The following is a 22,367-nucleotide window of genomic DNA, read 5'->3' on the forward strand; positions in this document are numbered from 1 at the left end:
GGGTTAGTGTGCGAGTTATTGTTTGGGTTTCGGTAGGTCAAGTATTATTATATTTCCGTATTTAGTTCAATACTTGACCCAACCTAACCCAAAACGCTAACCCGCAACCTAAACCAAATAATGTGTGTGGTGGTAGGATTCTAGACCAGCTGCCAGCGCCACCGGAACACCTAAGTCAGTGGTTCCCAACCGGGGAGGAATTCCTCCCTAGGGAGGAATTTTATGAGTTCAGGGGAGGAATTTCATAAATACAGTAAAAAAAATTTACATTGGAAATTTGTTTAGAATATTTTTGTATATACGTTAGGGATGTCCATTATGTTGGCCACAGATAACTTCCTATCATGTAAAATATAGGCATGTCAATATTTATTTGCCTCATGGGCTAGGCCAGTGTTTTTTCAACTGTCTTTTTCTGTTTCACATATCCTTATTAGGAATGAAAACGGGACAATAACTGACCTATTTAAATTAGATTTTTTGGTCGAATCAGTGGTTCTCACATTATTCACGATGACACACATGAGCAATCGAAATCAATCAACAGTTTGAGTTTACAAATTCCTCATTGTAGGTTGGCTATCTATGGAGCACCTTTAAATTACAAAATTAACATGTTGCCCTTAAAATAACCTGGTAGATTTAAGCCTATTGTCATACAATTGTAGACGCATTTAGTTTAGACTGTTGGTACAAATTAGCACATTATATGGTAAATAGTTAGTTATACTTTATAATAAGCACATTATATGGTAAAATGTTAGTTATACTTTATAAAACTAAACTACAATATAACCAAGATGAACACCGTCCATTATAATTTAGATCCGGTTCACATTTGGAACAGATTAAGAGCAAACCAAATATAAACTTGGTGTTAAGGATGACTTGCGTTGCCGCGTATACAACTACTTTTAGGGCGCAAACAAGAGCAAATTTCCCATTGAGTTGTAATGTAAAATAAATTGATATTTCAAATTGCCACAATTTTTTGCGTTATATTTATTTTTCGTCTTATGGGGAGGAATGAATAGTTCAAAAATGAACAAAGGGAGGAATGTAGCAAAAAAGGTTGGGAACCACTGACCTAAGTAGTTCAATTTAACATATAATCACTCAGCGTGCAAGCGTAAAATAGCAAAAGTTGGCCTCGGTGGTGGTTGTGTATTTTGTGAAAAACATGTGGAGTCCATTCAGCCACAAAAAGTATTAAATGCACAAAACTTTTGTCCAGCTTAAGGTTTTTACGGTACAGTACTTTATTTACCATTGCACAAATTAAAAATAGCTTTATTACAGCCACACAGTTTTAGCTGCATAAATGTTTACCCCATGCCCAGTGTGGGTTTTGTGCCAGGTGTACACCTGAGAAACATAAATTGGTAGTATGTCCGAACCTGACTTCATCATAACATTGTTTATATATAAGTTCAAAGATAAATGTTAAATATTTTGTTTATCTGCACTGGTTGCTAAATAATAAACGTTGGAATTATAATTTCCAGTTCCAAAAACTATGTCTACCAGAAACATTTAAGAAGTAAAACCTTACAATGTCTTCTTCCAAACAATCATCAAAGGTTCCAATCACGGCAACGCAACGCTTAAAGCAGGATTACATGCGATTAAAACGAGATCCAGTACCTTATGTAACTGCTGAACCTTTACCATCAAACATACTGGAATGGCATTATGTGGTAAGCAAGAAAAGTTTTCAAATGATTATATATATATTTATATATGCTATAATTGAAACATACCTTTTGTTTGAATGCGACAGAAATCCAACATTTCATATTTATTTGTTTTCTATTATCTTAAACTTATATAACCCCCAAAAAATTATATACACTAATAAAATTTGTATAAAGAATCTCCTATTTTTGTTGTCAATTATTTTAATAAGAGCTTAAAAACACACAAGACATATTAGTTTGTGCAAAAGTTTGTATACTAGCAGTATTAAAAAGTCAAACTAAAATGGCACACCCTTTTTCAATTTTAATACCCCAAGTATTTCTTTGAGACTGGTTTGGATATACTTTTTTTGTTACTGTTAATCTCCACTATGGACATATAACACCGGAAGGTTATATGACATTGATTTTCCTAAGGGCTTTTAATTAAAATTCGATAACCTTATTTTTTTAGCTTTAGGAAAATCAATGTCATTCCTTTAGTATTATTCATTTCTATCTAATACTGTTAACTTATTTAGCTGGCAGATAAATTTCTTACTAGCATAGGTGTTCGTGGACTTTTCTTGCATGGAGCCAATTAGTTAATTTGCATGGCAAAAAACCACAGCCCAAAGAAGCACTTTAGAAATCAATCCATTATCCCTAAAGAGACCCTTAAAAATGGTGTGATCAAAGTCTTGTTCAGTAATGTGTTTTTAACAAATCAAAAGTTTTGATAACGAGTTTCATAATTTGCCTAGCTATAGGTAACAGTAAACACCGCTATTTATGGATCAGAACACATGGCTTTTAAAATTGCTTACGTTTTATACCATTTACCATAACTGAAGTATATCCGACTCAAACAAGTCTGCAGACTCAGGGCTGAGAACAATTATGTATTATACAGCTTACAAATTTGCTTTTTAATTTATGACATGTAACATTGCTTAAACATCTTTTTACTGCTTACACATATAAACTTGCTAAACAATTCAGATGCGTTTTTTTAGGTAAGGGGTCCTGAAGATACGCCCTACGTCGGGGGTTACTACCACGGAAAGCTGGTGTTTCCTAGGGAATTCCCCTTTCGACCCCCAGCAATTTACATGATCACCCCTAGCGGCCGATTCAAGTGCAACCAGCGACTCTGTCTGTCCATCAGCGACTTCCATCCCGACTCGTGGAACCCGGCCTGGTCAGTCACTACCATTTTGACCGGTCTGTTGAGTTTCATGGTCGAGGAAACACCGACTCTTGGATCGGTCGAAACTTCGACTCTAACGAAACAGAATCTAGCGACTTGTAGCTTATCGTACAACCTTAAGAACGACTCGTTCTGTGAACTATTCCCCGAGATTGTTGAAGATATAAAGTTAAAACTGAGCGAAACGCTTCTCGGAAAAGCAGCACTCGAGGATATGCGGGACGATGCTATTACTGCCCCGGACGCCGACCCAATTGCCAACCCACTTAGGGAAAACCCCGGCGAGCAGAATAGGGGACTGACAAACCTGGTGATCCTACTTGGGGTGGCGGCGTTCGGGATTGTTGTAAATAATATTTTGAAATCCCTGAACTAGGAAAATTTTTAGGCGTTCTGCGAACATATTACTGAAGTTGTTGGTGCAATGATTTGATCATTGCGACCAGGCATTAGGCGATATTAGGTGATGCTTAACCGATAAAACTGTAAGTTTTAAGTTTTTTCAATCATTCCATTGATGTAGTAGTGTTGGAAAATATACAACATATGAGATTTTTCCATTTAAATTACTATTTCATCCATGCATGTACAATTTATCTATATATATATTTTGTTGTTTTACTTTTGGGAAACATCTAAGATAAACAAATATAGTTAGCTTGATTTGAAGTTAAGTTAGCTAAAAACTATTTTGTTTCCATAAAATTAATCTATTTTACCCCTTAATTAGGATTTTAGAGTTCCATTGTGTTAGCTCCTTATTTTGACCGATATATATATTTTGTACACTTGTACAGTGACTAAACGTATTGTATAGAATACATTTTTATGGACTGTAAAATTAATGCAGCAGTAACATTTTACATTGTTGCATTCTTGTGTAAGGGCGATTCATTTGTAAATCTTACTCATTATTTTTTTTATTATAAAACCACTGCATATGCAAGGTTTTTAATTTTCAGGTCTTAGAAAATCTATTTTATTTATTTTGCAATAGGTAAAAAATGGATGAAAAGTTGCTGATTAAGTCAGTGTGAAACCATTGAATACCGTTCATAATTTTAAAATGATTAATATAAGAACTCATATTTTGCTATTTTTGCAGCCTAATAATTATGGGTATTTATATATTGTGACATATAAATTATACAGAAATAGAAACATTGTATTGACCATTTTCTTTGGTTTCAATGATACGGTGCTTGCTTGAATATCATTCGAAGGTAATTCTATCATAGGAATCTTTTATGTGAATATTTATTTGTTTCTTAAAAAAAATAAATGAAAACTTTTAATAGAAGAACACCTGGCCAGTGGCCAGCAATCAAACATCTAGTCGGTTTTATAGAACTTAACCAATTTGCGCAAACTTATTCAAAAAGTCAAAGTTCACAGATATGGTTCCTTGCTAATTAGACCTTCAAAAGCTAAGTGAGCGGATCAGTTTATAGCTAGATTGAAACTCACCACAGCGTTTGTTCTACCCATCCGCAATTAAAAGTGTTTATCATATAACCCATCCACCAACAATAAATAGTCGAAAAATACTCCACTTAACAATGTGCGCCACTCGGTTCAGAACTTGCAAGTCGACTTGGCGTTTTCCCAATGTATTAGGTAGCAAGTAGAAACAGAACAATATTTAGGGCAGACGTAGTAAGATTACTATAGCCCACATAGAAGTACAGTATAACTTTATTCATTTTGAACATTTTCTTTTTGTGTACGGCTCTGTTGAAAATGTGAGGAGATATTGAAAACCTTCAAATTCTACCTAATTCTTTATGGGATTTGATATTCATTCCACATCCAACTACGACCTCCAGCAATTATCTTAAGATTTATTTGAAACCCTCGAAACGCAACCTACTTCTGTATGGGATTTGATATTCTACCAACGTAAGTAATAAAACCTACTTTACTCACTTCAGGAAATCTGCCAAAGGGACAAAGGCCTACATTTTATTTCATCACTTGTAAAGTCTGGACTTTTAACCCATACATTAAAACTTCGATCTTTTTTGTCAAACTGAATTTTAAGTTAGGTTTTCTTTCTGCCTTCAAAATATGCCACGACGCAAATTTTTTTGTCTATATTTTATACAGATTTCTCTTAAACATTAAGAGAATCATTAGCTGCGTAAAAAAACAGTACATCGGTGAAACTAGGACATTGGGCGAAAACGACTTCGCACAAGCAAATTGTACCGCGAAAAAACACAGGCATTTCACATTTGTAAAATTATTATTTGTGGTAGCGCCTATAAGCAGTAGGACGCGACTTTTAGAAGCCCGTGGCGTTTTGGCCGATTTATGATAAAAAATGTTCCATTATACCACCACGGTATATTGCATTTACTCTTTGTGGTGTTTGCAGTTCAATTCTTAATGAGGTGGAAAAACGGTTAACGACAAAAAGTCATTCATTTAGACCAGTGATCGCAATCATTGGTCCGCAACCCGGTGCCGTTCTACTGTAAGTTTGTTAGATGCCTTGGCAATAGTCAGCTTTACATTACTGCTCTAATGCTTTTGTGGACAAATCTACCTTTGAAATTATACACAGGTAAAAAAGCACACAACTTCGCGTCATAGCTTCGATCTGACAGTATCAAACGTCCCAACCAACACCTAATTATTAACATTCGCGTTTCGAAACTAAAGCACAATAATTGCGGCGTTACATTGGTTAATCAATTTTACTGATTATAGCGTTTTCAAATTGTGCTCTGAATGTCACAGGGGCATTATAATGCTGTAAACGCAGAAATATACAAAAGTAGTAAAAGCATTATTTACAACTGTACGTAAGCATTCGCGCAAAGTAATACAAATAGCAAGAAACTGTAGCAACTTAAGCAAACAAGTGGCAAATTAATCTACTCTGAAACCATGAAGTCGCTTTATAAGTAGACAACGTAGCTTTTCCCTGGTTAAACAGAGCAAAGTTAAGTGTTATTCTCCGGTTGTAAAAATACGAAACATTAAGTAGCAAAAAGCACATTTTCGGTTCACACTTTGCAAAGAGCACGGTAGCATGAAATATATATGATAATGCGGTGGTTTGATGATTTTTGATGAGCACCAAATATCCATGACAACAGTGGTTACATATTAAGTTCTTGCATTTAGTTCAAAGTGGTGGGTGGTTAAAAAAAAACACGCCAGAATGTACACGACGAAAATGTATCGTATCGTAAAGTGACTTCAACTGTTCTTGGTATCAGATCTTTAAAAGGTGGTGAGAAAAACAGATTAAAGCAACTTACAATTGTTGTTTAGTGAAACGTGGGTTTTTGTTCTTGAATTTACAGTAGGCACAGATGATGTTGGATAACAATATATTTTATAACACCACGTTAAATTTATTCCTATGGGCCATTGGGTTTAGGTGTTTTGGTAAATAATGTAAATAAAGTAAAACTTTTTGTTAAATTTTATCAGTAAAATTAGGTAAGATTTTGTTTAGAGCTTCAATATTAGCCAATAAAAAATAACTATTTACATATGTAATAATGGCAACGGCTTTAAGTAACACAGATCTTACAAAAAAAAACCGTACAGTTTTAGATCGAGCAAGCTGTTCAGGCCACTTTATAGAGTTTGTGTTCGTACAGTTTTGATTTTAAAACCCAATTTAACCAGTTTTACAAACCACTTAAAAGCAGCAAGCGCCTAATAAAGACAAACTACAACAAAAAGGATTAAAACGGTAGAAAAATACAGTTTCGTGTGAAAATACAGATTAAACGGTTCATCTTAGTTAAAAACAATCTTTAAGACATTAAAAAAAAAGAACAAAATCTGACGTTTTTCAACAAATAGGTTGTGATTTTGGCATTATCATGCATTTTAAGCGAAAAAAGTTTCAAGGGGTCACTAAAGGCTTAATTAAAATATTGGTGTATAATTAAAAAAATGGAATTAATTAAAACAGAGTTTAATTGAAAAAAGGCCTTGGCGCCTTCTATTAAAATGTATTTGGACTTCTCAATAATTTTTTTCGTTTTGCTTCTTAAGTCTGATTGTTGTATGACAGCATTTCATGACGTCATCACTAGAAATGACCCTGATCCACGTGATCAAAAAAGATTGTTAGGGGGTTAGCGTTAACAAAGTTCATGAACCCCCAAATTTGTGGCGTACCGTCTATTCGATATCTCAGCAAACCACGACACATAAGAAACTACACAAGGTCTGAAAAATCACACACAAAAAGCAAGAAGATTTTGTACACAACCGCACACCACAGAAGGCCGATTAAAGCTAATATTTCTGCTCTGTAAGCATGGGTAGCTTTCGGCCATCGCCAATAGTTTGTGTTGAAGGTTGAAAGATTCAGGTTTAAACCACGTGTGAGTAGCCATGCCTTATTTGGGCATACTCGACGGGTTCTTCAAATTGTTGTCTTCGCGGCCCTAAAAAAAATTAACTTGGTAAAGAATTTGATAAAACAAAATGATGCCTGAAAATATGCCATCGGCTTAAAATATTTTATAGGTTTTAATGTTTAAGGAAAAGAAAATGATTTCTACTTTAAAGTTTGATGTCAAAAAATATCCACCCTTTAAAAATATCTAAAATGATTTACTACTTTTGGTACGATTGGGTTATATTTTTGTTAAAATTAAAAAAATACACTCGCCTTTTGCTTTAGAGACATTTTGCATTTGTACTATTTTAAAACAATAAACCGAAAGGAGGTACCTAAAAGTAGTTATTTATTTTCGTATTTAGATTTGCCCCGGCCTAGGGAAACAAATTGAACACTGTAGTGATGTGGTTCTTATTTGCTGTACATTAAGAAAGACGCACATTATAAGCAAAACATCAACCAGGAACCTAAAACTAGTTGAGTGACTGTATCGTAGGGGTTAACAGTTTTACCACCGTGGTTGTACTTGGCTGTAGGTTAATCACCAAAACGAAATACATTTAAAGCAATCGATTGACATAATGTAATACTAGCGACTTGGGACTAAAGTTTAATTGCAATGAAGGATTGTTGCTTCGCTGCGGGAAAGTTGGCTGGGAGCCAATTTGGATTAATGAAGCAAATCACGTCACAATTACGAACTATGGCCGTTGGGAAAAGTAATAGTTGCACGGGACGTTTATTGGATTTTTGGCCAACGATTGCAATCAGTTAATACAGCAACATGTTGTAATTAACTTACGAGTGGGGATGCCTTGTTTAAGTTAAATATTTATTACAGCTTCATTGACGTGAAAAGTGACACCTTTTTTGTAAGCGTTCAGGATATGCTTACTTTATCTTGAAATTTTATACCACAAATTCACAAAATATATTTGACAAAAAAAATCGCAAAAAGTAACATTAAAACAAAAATCTAAAAAATTAATACCTTGATAAATTTTGATTTAGTTACAGCTATATAAATAAAACAGCTCCTCTGGTAATTTTAAATTTATACAAACGTCTCGGCAATCTCGGCAACCTCTGCAAGTCTCCTTCATCAGGGTGAATGACAGAACGCTCGTTAGTTATAGCTAATTGAACAGTCACCAGTTGAATAAGTGGGTCAGCATTTTTCACTTTGTTTGGCCAGTTTCTTTCCGTGATTTTAAATTTAAATTAACCTTAAATAGGCTTATGTTTACAAGGGTAGAGGTGTGGTTCACATTTGGACTAAAAATATTACGACCCCTCACAATTGGCTTTTTATTTTGATACCTCAACAAATACAGGCAACTTTATGTGTTTAAAACGCAAAATTACGAGCAGTGATAAAGGGGGTAATATATATTTCCCACAACTATGTTGGTGGCTTACCTGGATTGTATCTGGAGTGGTCGATCTCTGTGTACTTTGGTTCATGTTGGGGGAGACTGTCCATTCTGCGGGGGGGTTGGCCTCCCTACAAACATAAAGCTAGGATTTAAGGCAATTCACAAAAAATAACACCTTATCTGTACAGTTAATATTTTTCAACTTGTGGTCAGCTCAAAATGACTTTCAAATCGCTGTTTGGTCCACGTTTTTAAAAACTTTATCTGACTTTTTTAATTTTGATTTTTTGTAATAATTCTTCATCTTTATATTATTTACCTTATAAATGTGTAGTGTAGAAAAAACAATTTGCATAAATACAATTTTGCACATTTTTACTGCGATTAAACTATACAACAAACTTTTTATCCAGTTGCATAAAACATATATGAAGTAGATAAAAAAACGTTATTTAGAAAGCCATCTATGGTAAATTAGTAAGTTGCTCATACCTGTGGGAACCCCACATATTTTGGTTGGTTGTAAGGTTCATTGTAATCGTCATCTCCGTAACCTTGAAACTGTTCGTCGTGGATCATTGGGTAGCGGTCGTTCTGAACATACATAGAAAACATTACATAAGATGCATGAATTATATGAACAGAACTTTTTAACTGCCACAGAATGGAACATTACCAGGTGCAAAAACACATATTTTAAAATATAAAAGCATATATTCTTTATCATTTTTGCTATTTTTTTATTTGGCTTATCCATTTCATCGGGCCTATAGTATACAAACTTGCATTTTTTTTAAGAGAAATACCGGTCTAACCAAAAAAATAGAGCTCTTGTCAATCCAAATAATCATCCCAGTCATAATAATACAAAAAAATATAACACTAACGAGCTTTTTGATACAAAGGAACCAAACAACAATAACACCATCTTAGAATTGTTTATAGATTTTTTGGAGGAAAACTTTATACAATTAGGTGTAACTCTTCAATTATACTTTTAGGTAATAAAATCAAACTACCTGTTAAAATAGACCTTATAAAGCAGTTCATTTGATTAGTTTTGAGACACTTAACCTCAAGTCATGTAAAGTAAAATACTTCGGCAAACGTTGACAAATCACCTGGTCAAAGTTGTCACCGGGTGGCGTGTCATATCTAACTTGTTGCCTAGCAACCGGCACAGGAGACTCGTCTTTTCGGTGGTTTTCGGCCCGACTGTGTCGATGGGCCGGTGACGTGCTTGGCCGTTTTCTCCTGGCCTGTGTGATGTCATAAACGTACGAGTTTAAATGATGCACATTTGGGAGTGTTGGGTTAATAACAATAAGCTTGTTACATGATGTTTGTTTGTAACAAATCAATGATTGCATATATCGTAACTAAACTATTGTAACATTTTCTACCATTTTCATTTTTTATAATCTTTTTTTATAAAAAAATTGATTAAAAGAAGCAGAAATACTGCTTTGTATCAAATGGTAGTGATATGTGTTTTATATTAATTAAAACTTCAATAACATACTATATATTAAGTGATACTTTATAACACATTTAGCTTTTACGATTCACAGAATCTAATCGGAGTAATTTAATTTTATCAATACAAAAGAATCAAATGTAGATTTAGAAAATCATAAAAAAACAATGAAAAAAACAAATAACTTTGCCAAGCTTTTAACACATCCTAAAATCATAGCTGAAATAAAATGTCAAAACAAAGCAAAAAAAACAACAACTTGCATGTGAATCACGATTTTCCAGATAGCATAAAACATTGTATTGATTTATTGTGACAAATCACATTGTCACTGCCTAATGGAAATTGTCTAATTCTACAGTACATTCTTGTCCATTAGGACAGCGTTAAAGCTACCACAAAGACATGTTTTAATCCACAGTGGAATGGGGTTTATCTCTCAATGTGAACGTGAATAAAACTGATTACTTATGGCTCCTTGACAAAGATTTACGCATATGCACATTTTCAGATTGGATGTTATTTGTTTACCGTTTCACATATTTACCTAAGTCTTATGGAACATTGATTGATTTTTTCTTTGGTAAACGGGATAAATGGCTTGATAATAAGTCACATGAAATGAAATAAAACTGACAATTTAATCTGACAAAAATATTTGAATGCTAAATTTTGCTCAAAATAGCAAACTATTTGAGAAAAGTAAATAAGTTGTTGTGTAATGAAAAAACATTTTAAAACGCCATATTTATAAAAAAACACTGCATTTATAGAATGAAGTCTAGCATCATAAAGCCAAGGTTGGAATACACTGCCTTTGTGAATGTGGAATTACATATGCTCCATGGATGTGATTTAATACCAGTCTGGGAATTGTGCTTTGTATTGCAACATTCAGTCACACATGGTCGCACATAGTAAATAGTGGTCACACTTGGCTGAATGACTGAGAATCAGAGACAACAATTAATGTTTAGCCTGAGGCTGCTAGCTTTTTAGCACACCAAATATGGTATGTCAGTCATTTTTTCCAGGAAAATACAAAATAGCCTTAAAGTTTTAATGTATGTGTAATACTGTAGCCTTATAAAAAAACTTAAGAAAATAAAATCAGTAAATAAACCATAAATTTAAAAGTAAAATAAATAGCTTGACATTTTTGTTAATAAATACACATGTTTGTGAAATGTGAAATTTTTCTTTGGAAAATGCAGGCAAAAACATAAATGTGAAATAACCACACAATAAAACATTGACATGCGTGGTTCGAATGAACTTAAAATCATGCCTTTGCAAACATAAATGTGCTACTAACCTCGCAAACTGAATGCCTCCAATATGGCTGGTTTAAAATTTATCAATTATTAAGAAGTCAATCACATTTTGCATAAATAATTTATTTTCACCTTTAAGTTGGCAATGGTAAATTTGCGGAATTAGGCCACAAGTTATAGACGTGATTTGTTTAATAATTCAGTTGTCGACTCAGTTATTGTAAAATTCCTGTAAAGTCTGCGTTTTCTAACTTTAACAAGCCTGATGTTTAAAATATACTCAGCTCAAACAGGCAACATATCAATAAATAAAAATTTTTATTCTAGAAAGAACTTCATTATTTGCTGCCAAACAGTAAAAATTTGTTTACACCAGAAGAATGATTTTAATCTACTAAATTTTTTTGTTATTTGATTTTAACAGCTAACTTAATAAACATTTAGTATTGTCTTTTTTAAAAAAGTTTCACCTTTACATAGGTTTATTTAATGACCATATGAAACAGCAACATGTCTTTATTACAAAAAGATTGTTATAATTCGCCTTACATTTTTAGCAAATAATTTGGGGTGATGGGATGATTGTGTTACAACAAATAAAACCTAGAAACTACAGGCAAAATTATTAAGATGTGAAGTTGAAAAAACTAACTAAAAGTACACAAAAACTAAAAATTGATGTCAACAATTTCATCATCTACAATGCAAAGCTACAAATGTGAATCACAATTTGAGCTAAACGATCTACAAATTTATTTCAGACAAAAAAAAATACCTGAAAATTAATGGAAGCCCGGCTGGTGATTCCCCCGATCTCAGCATTGTCCTTATCGGGGTCGACCAGGTTCGTGGCGGGGTTTACTTCGACGTCAACGTCGTGATTTCCCTCGTCCGAGTCGCTACTCGAAACGTCGCTTCCTTCGTTTCTCTCATCTGGTGGAGGGCCGACCGGGCTCGGAGGACGATTTTTGTTCAAACTTCCGTTAGCGTGTTCGATTGTGGGACGAGAACTGCTAAGAAGACAAATGTTGTTTGTTTTGTTTTATTTTGATTTTTTAATATTAATGTTTTTAATGTTAAATCCTTTTTAATGTTCATTGCATAAGAACAGTTGGAAAAACGTCTGGTTTTGTTACACGCTGTAGTAAGCAACCTTTCGAAAACTTATTTTTAAAAATGTTTTTTTTAAAAACAGTGTTTGTTTTGATTAACGGTAAAATTTAACATTAAAATATACAAAATGCTACCAAGAAGTCGTGCACAGTTTTGAATAAAATAAGCAATTTAGAGACATATAAATTTGGGATGTCTGGACAGAACTGTTGATAGGAATGTGGTTTATTTTGTGTTAAATATTGAATTCTCAGCCTAAATAATTTTTAATGGTATTCGCTCCTAAATTTTGCAAAACCAATTAGGCAAAATTTCATATCATATCTTTTTAAAAATAATAATAACAAAAGTCCAGTTTGTTTTTAAATTTGTAGAACAGCTTAAAAAGTGTGTCTGTTTACCCCAAATAAATTAAAAAATCACTTTTTTTAATTGTTTAAAAAATTTTCTCTAAAGCCTAGTTGTGTAATGTTTTTACTATGGGACTGGATAAAAATTTAAACACGTTTTAAAACCCCATGATATTTGTGATATTGTTGTGTTACAAATCTGATAAGGTACAACAGAGAGTTGTGACATTGGTAGCACATAATACATCGCACCTAGGTGCAAAATTTCTTTGATGATTGATAGAAAAAGTCAAGTAAAGTACAGCTGAAAAAAATATTATAACTTTGTACAAAACTCAAAACCTCAATTTTGACCACAGTGGCTGAAATGTTGGTTAATTTATCCATAAGATAAGTTGAAACTAGTAAAAATTAGTTTTTTAAAACTGGTAATGATATCATATAGTTTAAAAATATCGGAAACTTTTTTTCTGATATTTTTAAACTATTATGGTATTATGATTTTTTAGCAATTAAAACCACAATGCAAATATGCAATATTGGTAGTGTGCTTTTATACACTGGAAATTAAAAAAAAAAAAACTCAAATTTAAATCCAGCATGAGCATTTCAAAAAACTAACAACTAAAAAAGCACAGTAAAATTCTCACAAAAAATAAAAGCAATTGTGAAACTTTTAAGCTATAGGGTTGTTCATCCATTGAAAAAAAAAGCACTTAAACCACACTGCAAACATGCAATTCCGGAGCTGTACAAGCTATTTAAAGACATGTTTTACCTTGCTTGTTCCTTGTAAATGGTTGGGGTGTACTGATAAGGTCCGGTATCCTTGTCTCTTGACGGCCGCAGCACAAAGTAGTAAACAACAATCCCAATAATGGCAAGCAGAAGTAAACCTCCGATCACACCTCCCACTATGGCGCCAACATTTTGACTGCTTGTTACTGCAAGAAACAAAAAAATGTTTTCTGCTCGAACTTTCATTATTTAATTTACTCATGCAAGGTTTATCAAAGGTCGAGTGGTCACACTTTTGAGCCGGAAAAATAAAATATTTTTCATTTTCAGCTTCTAATACTTAATGATATACTTAATTTTTTACAAGAAAAAATTAACATATATACTTCTAATTATTATTACATATTTTGCATATTTTTTCTGCCTATTTAATTAAAAAATCTAATTTAGAATATTTATTCTTATGCTTAACAATTTAAACTAATTTAATCAGTCAGCCATTGAGTTAACTATAGTATAAAAATTAGCATGTAAAGTTACAACTGTTGAATGTATTTCCTTACAACAAAGACTAAACATCTAAAAAGCCTCCTGAATTTTTTTTTAAATGTGGTAATGTATAGATAATCAGGGCCACTTTGATGACAAACTATTCAATACAGATTGCTTAAAGATCACCATTCATGATTTCAAGTACCTTTTTAGATACCACTTGGATTTCGATTGAGTGGCCACAATGATCATATTAGTGGAGTAGTTTACCAGCCAAAAATTTATAAATTTCAAACCAAAGATTTATAAACAAAATTCTCAACCATTTGGTAAAAGTCACAGAGTTTAAAGCCAAAACAGAAAAAGGTAGCACACTTTCAATATCACCAATATTTCTTTCGTTATTTTTAAAACTGGCTTTATTATTCATTCTATGTCCAGCGTTCTACTTTATTAATTTTCTAAAGTTTGTTATCATTGTGCTTATTAATTTATTTGTACCCATGAGATAATGTCTAGTACATGGAAAAATGGTTTTTAAGAACTACCAATCTGTGGTGAGCGTTTAAGGTCTGATTGTAAAGAAAATTAACCGAATAAAGGGAGTCGTTGATTGGAATGTGCAAAACAAAAGATCTGGTTGGTGAGCGTTTTCTTACTAAACTATGTCAAGGTATCACATAACGATGATAGAAAACATAAAGTGGTTGACATTTGATACACTGACGGCACAATTTTAACTGGTAGTGATTTCAACTTACTTGCAACAACAGATACTGCTTCATTAGTTGTCATTCTTGCTGTTTGATCGGGTAATATTCCGTTGCTTGCGACGCAAATGTAAGTGTCGTTGTTACGAGCTGGATCTTGTGGTGAAATCAGGTCTACTGTGTCTCCTTCAAATAAAATATTTTTACCAAATACCTGTAATTTGCTTTTCTAATGTGCAAACTTCGATTTATAATATTTTTATTTCCTCCTAGAAATGAGTTTTTTCTTTCAAAATTTGTTTTGCTATAATTTTGAAGTTTATTCACGTTATGTAGTAAAATCTATCAATAGTTAGGTAAGTTTTATAAAAAAAATTCATTTTAGAGGGAACCAACAAATAGGGTGTTCATTAAAGGTCTAAAACATTGAGAATTCATTTCTGTATTTAAAGACTATGAAATTATATTCCGCCATAATATTGTTTAACATGATTTAGCAAACAGTAGGTCCATAAAACTGACAGTATTGTCTTCATACACTATAATTATTAAATTTGAATAAATATCTCTTTCACTATTTTCTGCATGTTTAACCTAAACAAATTTATCATCTCCATAAATTAGTTTTGAACTGGTACTAATTTTAGTCATGTGCGTTTAGCAATGGAATATATGTCATTGCCTTTATTCTTGGGAAGATGCAGTAAATATAATCAAACAATAGAATATCAAAGCTCATACAGAAGTGGGTAGCATTTTAAAGTTTCAAAAAACACTTCATTCATTTTTATCAAATTGAATAGATTTATTAAAAACGTTTAAAATGACACCTACTTCTGCATGGGCTTTAATATTCTTAATATGTCTTACTAAAACCTACAACCATTATGATCCAATGACATCACATTGATTCTAATAAAATTTTCACTAAAAATAATTTAACTGAAATTTTTTTTAAAAACTCTTTAAACTAATATTTGCATTTTTAACATCAAAAAATTAGAAAAAATCTTAAAGAATTATTTCTTTTTTTAAAGAAAAGTGCAAACACGTCCCTTTTTGTCACAGAAAATTACCTATGAACTTAAAGCATGATGTTTTACTTTCTTACAAATTCTTTCTTAACAAACCTGTCACTGTGGGCAAAGGTGAAATTGACGGCATCGTCCACGTAAAAATAGGAGGGGGGTTTCCCTCAGATGTACAGATTAATCCTTTTTTATCGGCAGTCGGAGAAATTCGTGCTGGGCTTGGCGGGTCTGAAATGCAATTTTCATGAATTTTTATAAATTGAGGTCATAAACAAGTAGAGTTAAGAAACAGCTGCCGTCCGGCCAATAGATGTAAAACTGAAATGTGGTCTTAACTGATGCCATAACAGTTTCCCAACTACTTTATTTTTGAAATTAGACACCAATATTTCGTTTAGGACTTCATGAACCTCTCAAACAAGTCAGCATAACCCTATGAGGGCGAGGGACCCCAATTTAAGATTAGTAACAGTCTTCTGGTTAAAGCTGGGTGCACTGGTTGATGAAAATGTGGCGGTCTGCGTCAACTTTTCTGCCAGTCTGCCAAACATATTATAATTTTACATCTTAATTGCAAATGCAAGATGTTGAAGGCTTAAACATCAAATTTAGAACTTTGCCAGTTCCGTAATTTGCAGCATTGTGACGTAGCTTAGAGTTAACGATCTTCTTTGGACTTTGTCATATTCACATGTGCCCAACTGTTTAAAAGTAGGCTACAACGTTTAAGTCTTAAACTAGGAGACCAATTGTATGTGAAAAACTTGAATAAAACCATGTATAACATGTATGACACCGAAAAGAAAGCAGCATATTACTCATTAAAGTTTCAAATATATGCTTTTAAGTTGCATATTTTTGTCGCAATTACATTTTGGGTTTATTTTGATTTTTAAAGATCCAACGGTCGGCAAAATTTGTTTTTAAATTTTACCGGTCTGTAGGCTAAAAAGGTTGAGAACAACTGCCATAGATTACATAAATATTCAACTTTCAGCAGAGTCTTTTGCTAGCATTTTGGAAATAAAAAAAAAAATTTACTATTGTTTGAAAATGGTGGAAAACAATTACTATTCATGTATAAGGAGTTTAGACTTATCATACAAACAAATAGTCAGTAAAATAAATGTAACGGTTAACTTGTAACATTTTTTCAGGTTGAAAATAAATAAAGTGTTCAAAAATTGAAAAAGTGTTATTGAAAAGTGTTCAAAATGCTACCTACTTCTGTATGGGCTTTGATATGCTTACTACGTCTGACATTGTTTTAGTTTATTGATTTTAAGAAACTAAATATTGATTAAACTTTAAATACAAACTAAAGTATTTTACAGGAAATAAATTCAACACAAATGACTTATCTCACTTTTTACTTACATGTGACGTTCAAGGTTAAAGTTTGAACTTCTGCTTTTACAAACGCTGGGTGCTTGATCTCACAAAAGAACGACTGTCCGTTGTAATATCTCGTTGGTTGAACATTCAGTACTTTCCGAACGGTAGATAAACCTATACCTTGATCAACACCAACCACTTCTTGTCTGAAACAAAAAAAAAAAAAAAAAAAAAAAAAAAAAAGAAAAAGAATAAGATTTTGCACTGATCTGCTAACCAAGTAAAATTTGAGAAAATAGTTTTGTGGTGCATATATTTTGAAAATCGTTAAATAAATACTATAGTTAAGAATTCCTAACACAAACCAAGGGCTTTTATTTACCTACAAAAACAATAAGTGTGAGCATCGTTAACAAGTTACTTGACACCCTCTCGCCATACATTTAAGCAAAGATTAGTTGTTTTTTTAAACCACTGACAGTCTTAATTTGTTTCCTCAACCGTTGCTATCAGGCCTAATAAGAATAATCAACAAACACCTCCTCTGGTAATTGTAATAGTTAACCATGTTTCTGCAACCTATTTAAGTCACCTTTTTAGGGTGTACAATACTAAAGCTTTTTGATTACCATTAATTTGTAGCAGACAAATTCTTTTAAAGGTCAAAGACTAAAAGCAAATTATTGTGTAAATAGCCGACGTTACATGCTTCTGCAACTATGCAACATTAAATTAAAAGTGTATTGCACCAGGAAAAATTTCCTCTGCAATTAATAGTCAAGAAAACAACCAAGCCTGCCATACAGACTATCAAAACGCATTGCAAGTAAAAGGCACAATAAATAATAGTTGAAAATATTTAGGCATGGTGGAATTAACGTTTTTGGTCAGTGTGTACGAGCGAGCGCTGATTAAAATACACTCAATATAAACCCTTAAACATGGAAAATTGAATATAAGAAAACATAGACATCTTACAGTGTCTCGTTGAATTCCATATGCCTGTCCGTCATCCATTTTACAGAAGCTTCTGGTTTTCCTAAAGATAACACTTTATTTTTTTACAGTGACTAAACAATAACATAATTCAAACAGAAACTGCTGTTAAGCAAACAATATAAATAATATGTGGCTAAACAAATTTTTAATAGGGCTTTTAGTTTAGTGTTGTACTTTTGTACAATTCTTTTTGAAGAAATATAGAAAAACTCAAAATAGATAAATTAAAATGGACATATATAAAAAGAAATTAAAGGTGCATTATACTAAACATTTTTGTAGTTAAGCTGGTTTTGGAAGAAAATTTTCCACTTAATTGATGAAATAAAGTAGTTTAGCATCACAAAACTTTTTTAATGTTTTTAAAAATCTTTTTTGACATCTTTAGCAGTAGTATCTTGCAAAATAGTAAATTACCCTTTTCTGGTAACGCAGCTTGTTAATACTAAAGCAAATATGTAATACACGATAAGATAAATATTTACTTGTCACTTCAAATGCGAACATATTAGAAAAGAATCAACAAAGAAACTCTTAGATACAACACAGCCTTATTTTCCTTAATATTCACTGGTTTCAAAATTAGATTTTTCTCAGCTAAAATTAGGATATAAACGAACCTCCAGACGCAGTACACCAAGCTGCTTCAACAAACCCTGAATCAGCTCGGAGTGGACTTACGATCTTCTGAACACTAATTGATGGAGCGACTGAAAAAGGAAAAAAAGACATTGGTAAATGGTTCCATAAAAAATAAAAACACATGAAGTGATCCAAAACTTGACAAACCTCCTTTTAATTACTGAAAAATTGTGATTTTTTAAATTTATGGTCATAATACAATTCTTATAATAAAAGACTAAAAATTACAAAGCCATTTTCTACAGTACAAAGTTTATGTTGAAGTACATATTTTTTCGTTGATACAATTACTCACCATTATAAAATATATATATATATAAACAAAAAGTACTATTGTAAATCTGACACAAGACAATTTACCATAAACATTTAGTTTTGTCACAACTTCTTCATCAGTTAGGCTAAACGCATGATGAACACACGTATACGTTCCTTCATCCTCTAGTTGTACATTACTTATTACAAACGTCCCGGTTGAGGAAAAAGCGGCTCTCTCCTTTATTGAATCTTCACATAAGATTCGACTGTTTGAAACCTTAAAAAGGTAATTGGAAAAAAAGTTAAATGTGGTAGTTCAGATAAATGGTAATTTAAAAAAGCTAAGGTATGCAGCTGTATTGCAAATTGAAAAAAATGCAACAACCAACAAATATGAAGACTATTTTAAAGTAAGGCAAGAACAACAAATTTTTGGACGGCTCCCGTTTTTATGTTTTTGCAAACCGTTACCCCATACCGATTTTTGTTTATATAACTTGTATTATGGTACTAAGATTTAAATCAATACAAAATAAAAATAAAATTTAGTTTATCTACATACAGGGTTGTTCCTAAGTAAAAATTTACTATCAATCAGCACTCGCCCGGACGAAATACCACTCGCCAAATTTGTTGGCATACCGTCTGCAAGTTTTCGTCCTAGCGCGGTCATTTCTATACCTATACATTAGTTTATAAAAGTCTGGTTGTTTGTTTCCATGCATGGATGAGTCTTTTTTCGTGTTCTGTTTTTTCTGTGCTTAAAGGACGTTTCACCGCAGGTTGCTTCGCACCAGAAACAAAACGCCACATTTCGCCTAACACTATAGTTACTGGTTGAGCAGCAAATAATGACAAAATAATTGTAAATTTACAACTAAACCATTCATTCGAAAAGTTGCCACAGGCACTAGAGGTTCTGTGCTGCGCGACGCTTTTAGTGGGTTGTTTCTACTTTCAAAGGCGTCCGCAATGGTTTGGATTTGTATCTTAACATAACTGCGATATAAAATATTCACAGTCAGTTATTTTTTAAGCTTCGGCTTGGTTAACAGCTATGAACTTAAAGAGATCGCAACAACACACTTTCATAGACTAATTCGCTAATTCTCAGCTGTAGTTATACACAAGCAGGCGATATTTTAAGTTTGGTCCCTTCAAATATCTTAAAAAAACACTGCATACAAATAGTATAACAAGACATTTGCATTCAAACTTATTGTTACCAAAAACTGCAGCAATGACGATTTTTTTAAAACGGGACGAAGAGACTTTATTACGATCATACAACGGGACAAAGAGTGTTTATTACGAGCTTCAAACGTGACTTTGTGTTTAATATTTCGCCTAGCAGTGGTGATTAACACAAGTTGTCCTACACCAACTAATTAAGTTTATCGCCAAAGCCACTCGCCAGTCGGGTGTCAATCAGCACTCGTCAGGAGCGATTTGCACTCGCATTGCGGGCGAGTGCTTTAGCCCGACCCTGAAATATATATATATTTTTTTTTTATTTGCATAAGTTTGCACAACCCTGAACGATTTTTTTTTAAATAGAGGAAATTTGTTTGTTTTTTAGAAATTAAGCTTTATCCTTTTTTAATACTAAAATATTGGTCCAAATTTACCGATACTCATTTATTGGAAGTAGCTATTCTTTTCAATAGTGTTAAAGTTTCCTTACTTGGTATTGGCAAAGCGAGGAAACTTCGACGCCTGATGGTGGCAAAAATTTGACCTGGACGTAAAAGTCGGAATATTGCTGTGCAACTTTGGGGCTATAACATTCAAAGCCCTGCTCTTTCCCTTGGACAGCATTCACCTCACATCGAACTGTTGTCAAAATAAAAATCAACAAAAATATATTAGTTCTGTAGGTTTAGCAAGTGTTTCTCAAACCATGGGTCGCAAATCAAAATTGACTTGCCGATAATTTTAGTTCCAAGCTAGATTTCTAACAATTTAAGAAAAATAAAGAAGCAATATAACTACAAAAATATTAAATATTCAAACCTAATATTGCAATACCGTATGTTTTTCTTGCTTTTAAAGAACTAAGTGAAAAAATTTGGTCGTCAAAGCATTAGGAATACACTTAGGCTTAAGTTTTTGTCATTTGTTATGTAACATTTTTGTTACTTTTTAGTTGAATTATTGCCCATAATCATAAAGGTTTATTATTGTCAACAGTTTAACGTTTCATTTTTATGTTAATAACTTAATGACTTGACTGGGACTCACTTGGTATTTTGGCAAAATACTTGACTTGGACTTCAGTTATTTTGCAAAAAAATTCACTTGGAATATGTTATTTTACAAATGATTTGACTGTTATTAGTGGTATTTTCATAAAGACTTGACTTTGACATAAGTCATTTTAAAATCAATTGTTTACAACACTGTCATATTCTATAATAGACTGGTACAAAACTAGCACTTAATAAAACTATAGTTACACTATCCCCGAAAAACTTACCAGTATTAAATAGTGTGAATATTAAAGTAGCACAAAATACACAGAGTCTTGTCTTTTGGCACATTTCTCTCAACAAAACCAGAACTTAAGTCATTTATTTCACACAGTGTTACAAAAGCAAGAAAAACTAAATTAGAAGTAAAGTAATTAAAAAGATGTTTGTTACTAAAGATGCGATGATATTTTATCTAGATACTATTTATTTTAGACAAAAAGTAAAGGGTTAGGAACTGATGCCAAATGATGTTGTTACATTTCTTGCATACAAAACCATTTAACCTATTAACAAAATTACTATATAAAGAAAGCACAAATCAATAAAAATACAAGACAACCCAAGTTTTTCGAAATATGTATATACTCCATATGATACAGTTTACTCACTAAAAAACTAAAAATCTAACACAAATTTGTGAAAGCAGTTATAATTTGGTTATTTTTAAATGTATGATTTTAAGAAATAACTTGTGGTGGCGCTAGTCTAGAATCCTACTACATTTTTTTACAGTAACAAAACAAGTTGTCAAAGTTTTAGATAATGCATAAATATGTAAAAATTAATATAATAATAATACTCCCACCCAAACTCTTACTCGCACAGCTCAGCAATATAAACCCCAGTCACAAAATGTGCTAGGATTCTAAACCAGTCCCAACAATTAATCGTAATTTGTTTATTTCATAATATATAGGCAGAACTCGGCGCTGGTCTGGAATCCTATCACAACAAACATAACTTGTGTTATGGTGCGGGTTTGGGTAGTTTAAGCGATGACCCACCCTCACCAAAACACTAACCGACACCCTAACCAGAATATTGTGTGTGATTTAATAA

At 32.5% G+C, this 22,367-nt stretch overlaps 2 protein-coding genes across 4 annotated transcripts; one reads left to right on the forward strand and one right to left on the reverse strand.

The window, feature by feature from the left end:
• The first annotated feature begins 216 nt into the window (after positions 1-216).
• On the forward strand, positions 217-4,137 carry LOC146170468 (ubiquitin-conjugating enzyme E2 J2-like). The gene is made up of 2 exons (XM_083382313.1): positions 217-1,697; positions 2,693-4,137. Exons 1-2 carry the CDS (start codon positions 1,554-1,556, stop codon positions 3,260-3,262), a joined length of 714 nt encoding a protein of 237 aa, XP_083238439.1. The 5' UTR covers positions 217-1,553; the 3' UTR covers positions 3,263-4,137.
• An 850-nt stretch (positions 4,138-4,987) lies between these two features.
• On the reverse strand, positions 4,988-21,683 carry LOC146170469 (uncharacterized). Of its 3 annotated transcripts, none has more exons than XM_083381118.1 (15): positions 21,533-21,683; positions 20,741-20,889; positions 19,159-19,333; positions 18,777-18,866; positions 18,136-18,196; positions 17,200-17,363; positions 15,922-16,050; positions 14,843-14,977; positions 13,630-13,795; positions 12,164-12,401; positions 11,430-11,456; positions 9,759-9,896; positions 9,130-9,231; positions 8,681-8,765; positions 4,988-7,304 (listed from the first exon to the last, which is right to left on the reverse strand). In XM_083381118.1, exons 1-15 carry the CDS (start codon positions 21,594-21,596, stop codon positions 7,231-7,233), a joined length of 1,797 nt encoding a protein of 598 aa, XP_083237244.1. In that variant the 5' UTR covers positions 21,597-21,683; the 3' UTR covers positions 4,988-7,230. The 3 variants fall into 3 exon arrangements, with proteins under 3 accessions (XP_083237244.1, XP_083237252.1, XP_083237261.1); XM_083381126.1 differs by having other exon boundaries at positions 12,164-12,398; positions 21,533-21,682; XM_083381135.1 differs by lacking the exon at positions 11,430-11,456 and having other exon boundaries at positions 21,533-21,681.
• Between the last annotated feature and the right edge of the window lie 684 nt (positions 21,684-22,367).

The sequence above is a fragment of the Ascidiella aspersa genome, chromosome 1 (genome assembly GCF_963924565.1).
Source record: "Ascidiella aspersa chromosome 1, kaAscAspe10.2, whole genome shotgun sequence".
In the NCBI taxonomy this organism is placed as follows: Eukaryota; Metazoa; Chordata; class Ascidiacea; order Phlebobranchia; family Ascidiidae; genus Ascidiella; species Ascidiella aspersa.

What these genes read in the sequence shown, in the direction of transcription:
- LOC146170468 (XM_083382313.1), top strand. Translation starts at nt 1,554, where the DNA reads ATGTCTTCTTCCAAACAATCATCAAAGGTTCCAATCACGGCAACGCAA. An exon ending in TACTGGAATGGCATTATGTG is followed by an intron (nt 1,698 to 2,692) that starts GTAAGCAAGAAA and finishes GCGTTTTTTTAG; the next exon opens with GTAAGGGGTCCTGAAGATAC.
- LOC146170469 (XM_083381118.1), bottom strand. Translation starts at nt 21,596, where the DNA reads ATGTGCCAAAAGACAAGACTCTGTGTATTTTGTGCTACTTTAATATTC. An exon ending in ATTTACAAGGAACAAGCAAG is followed by an intron (nt 12,402 to 13,629) that starts GTAAAACATGTC and finishes TTGTCTTCTTAG; the next exon opens with CAGTTCTCGTCCCACAATCG. An exon ending in GGAGGCATTCAGTTTGCGAG is followed by an intron (nt 9,897 to 11,429) that starts GTTAGTAGCACA and finishes GACATCACACAG; the next exon opens with GCCAGGAGAAAACGGCCAAG.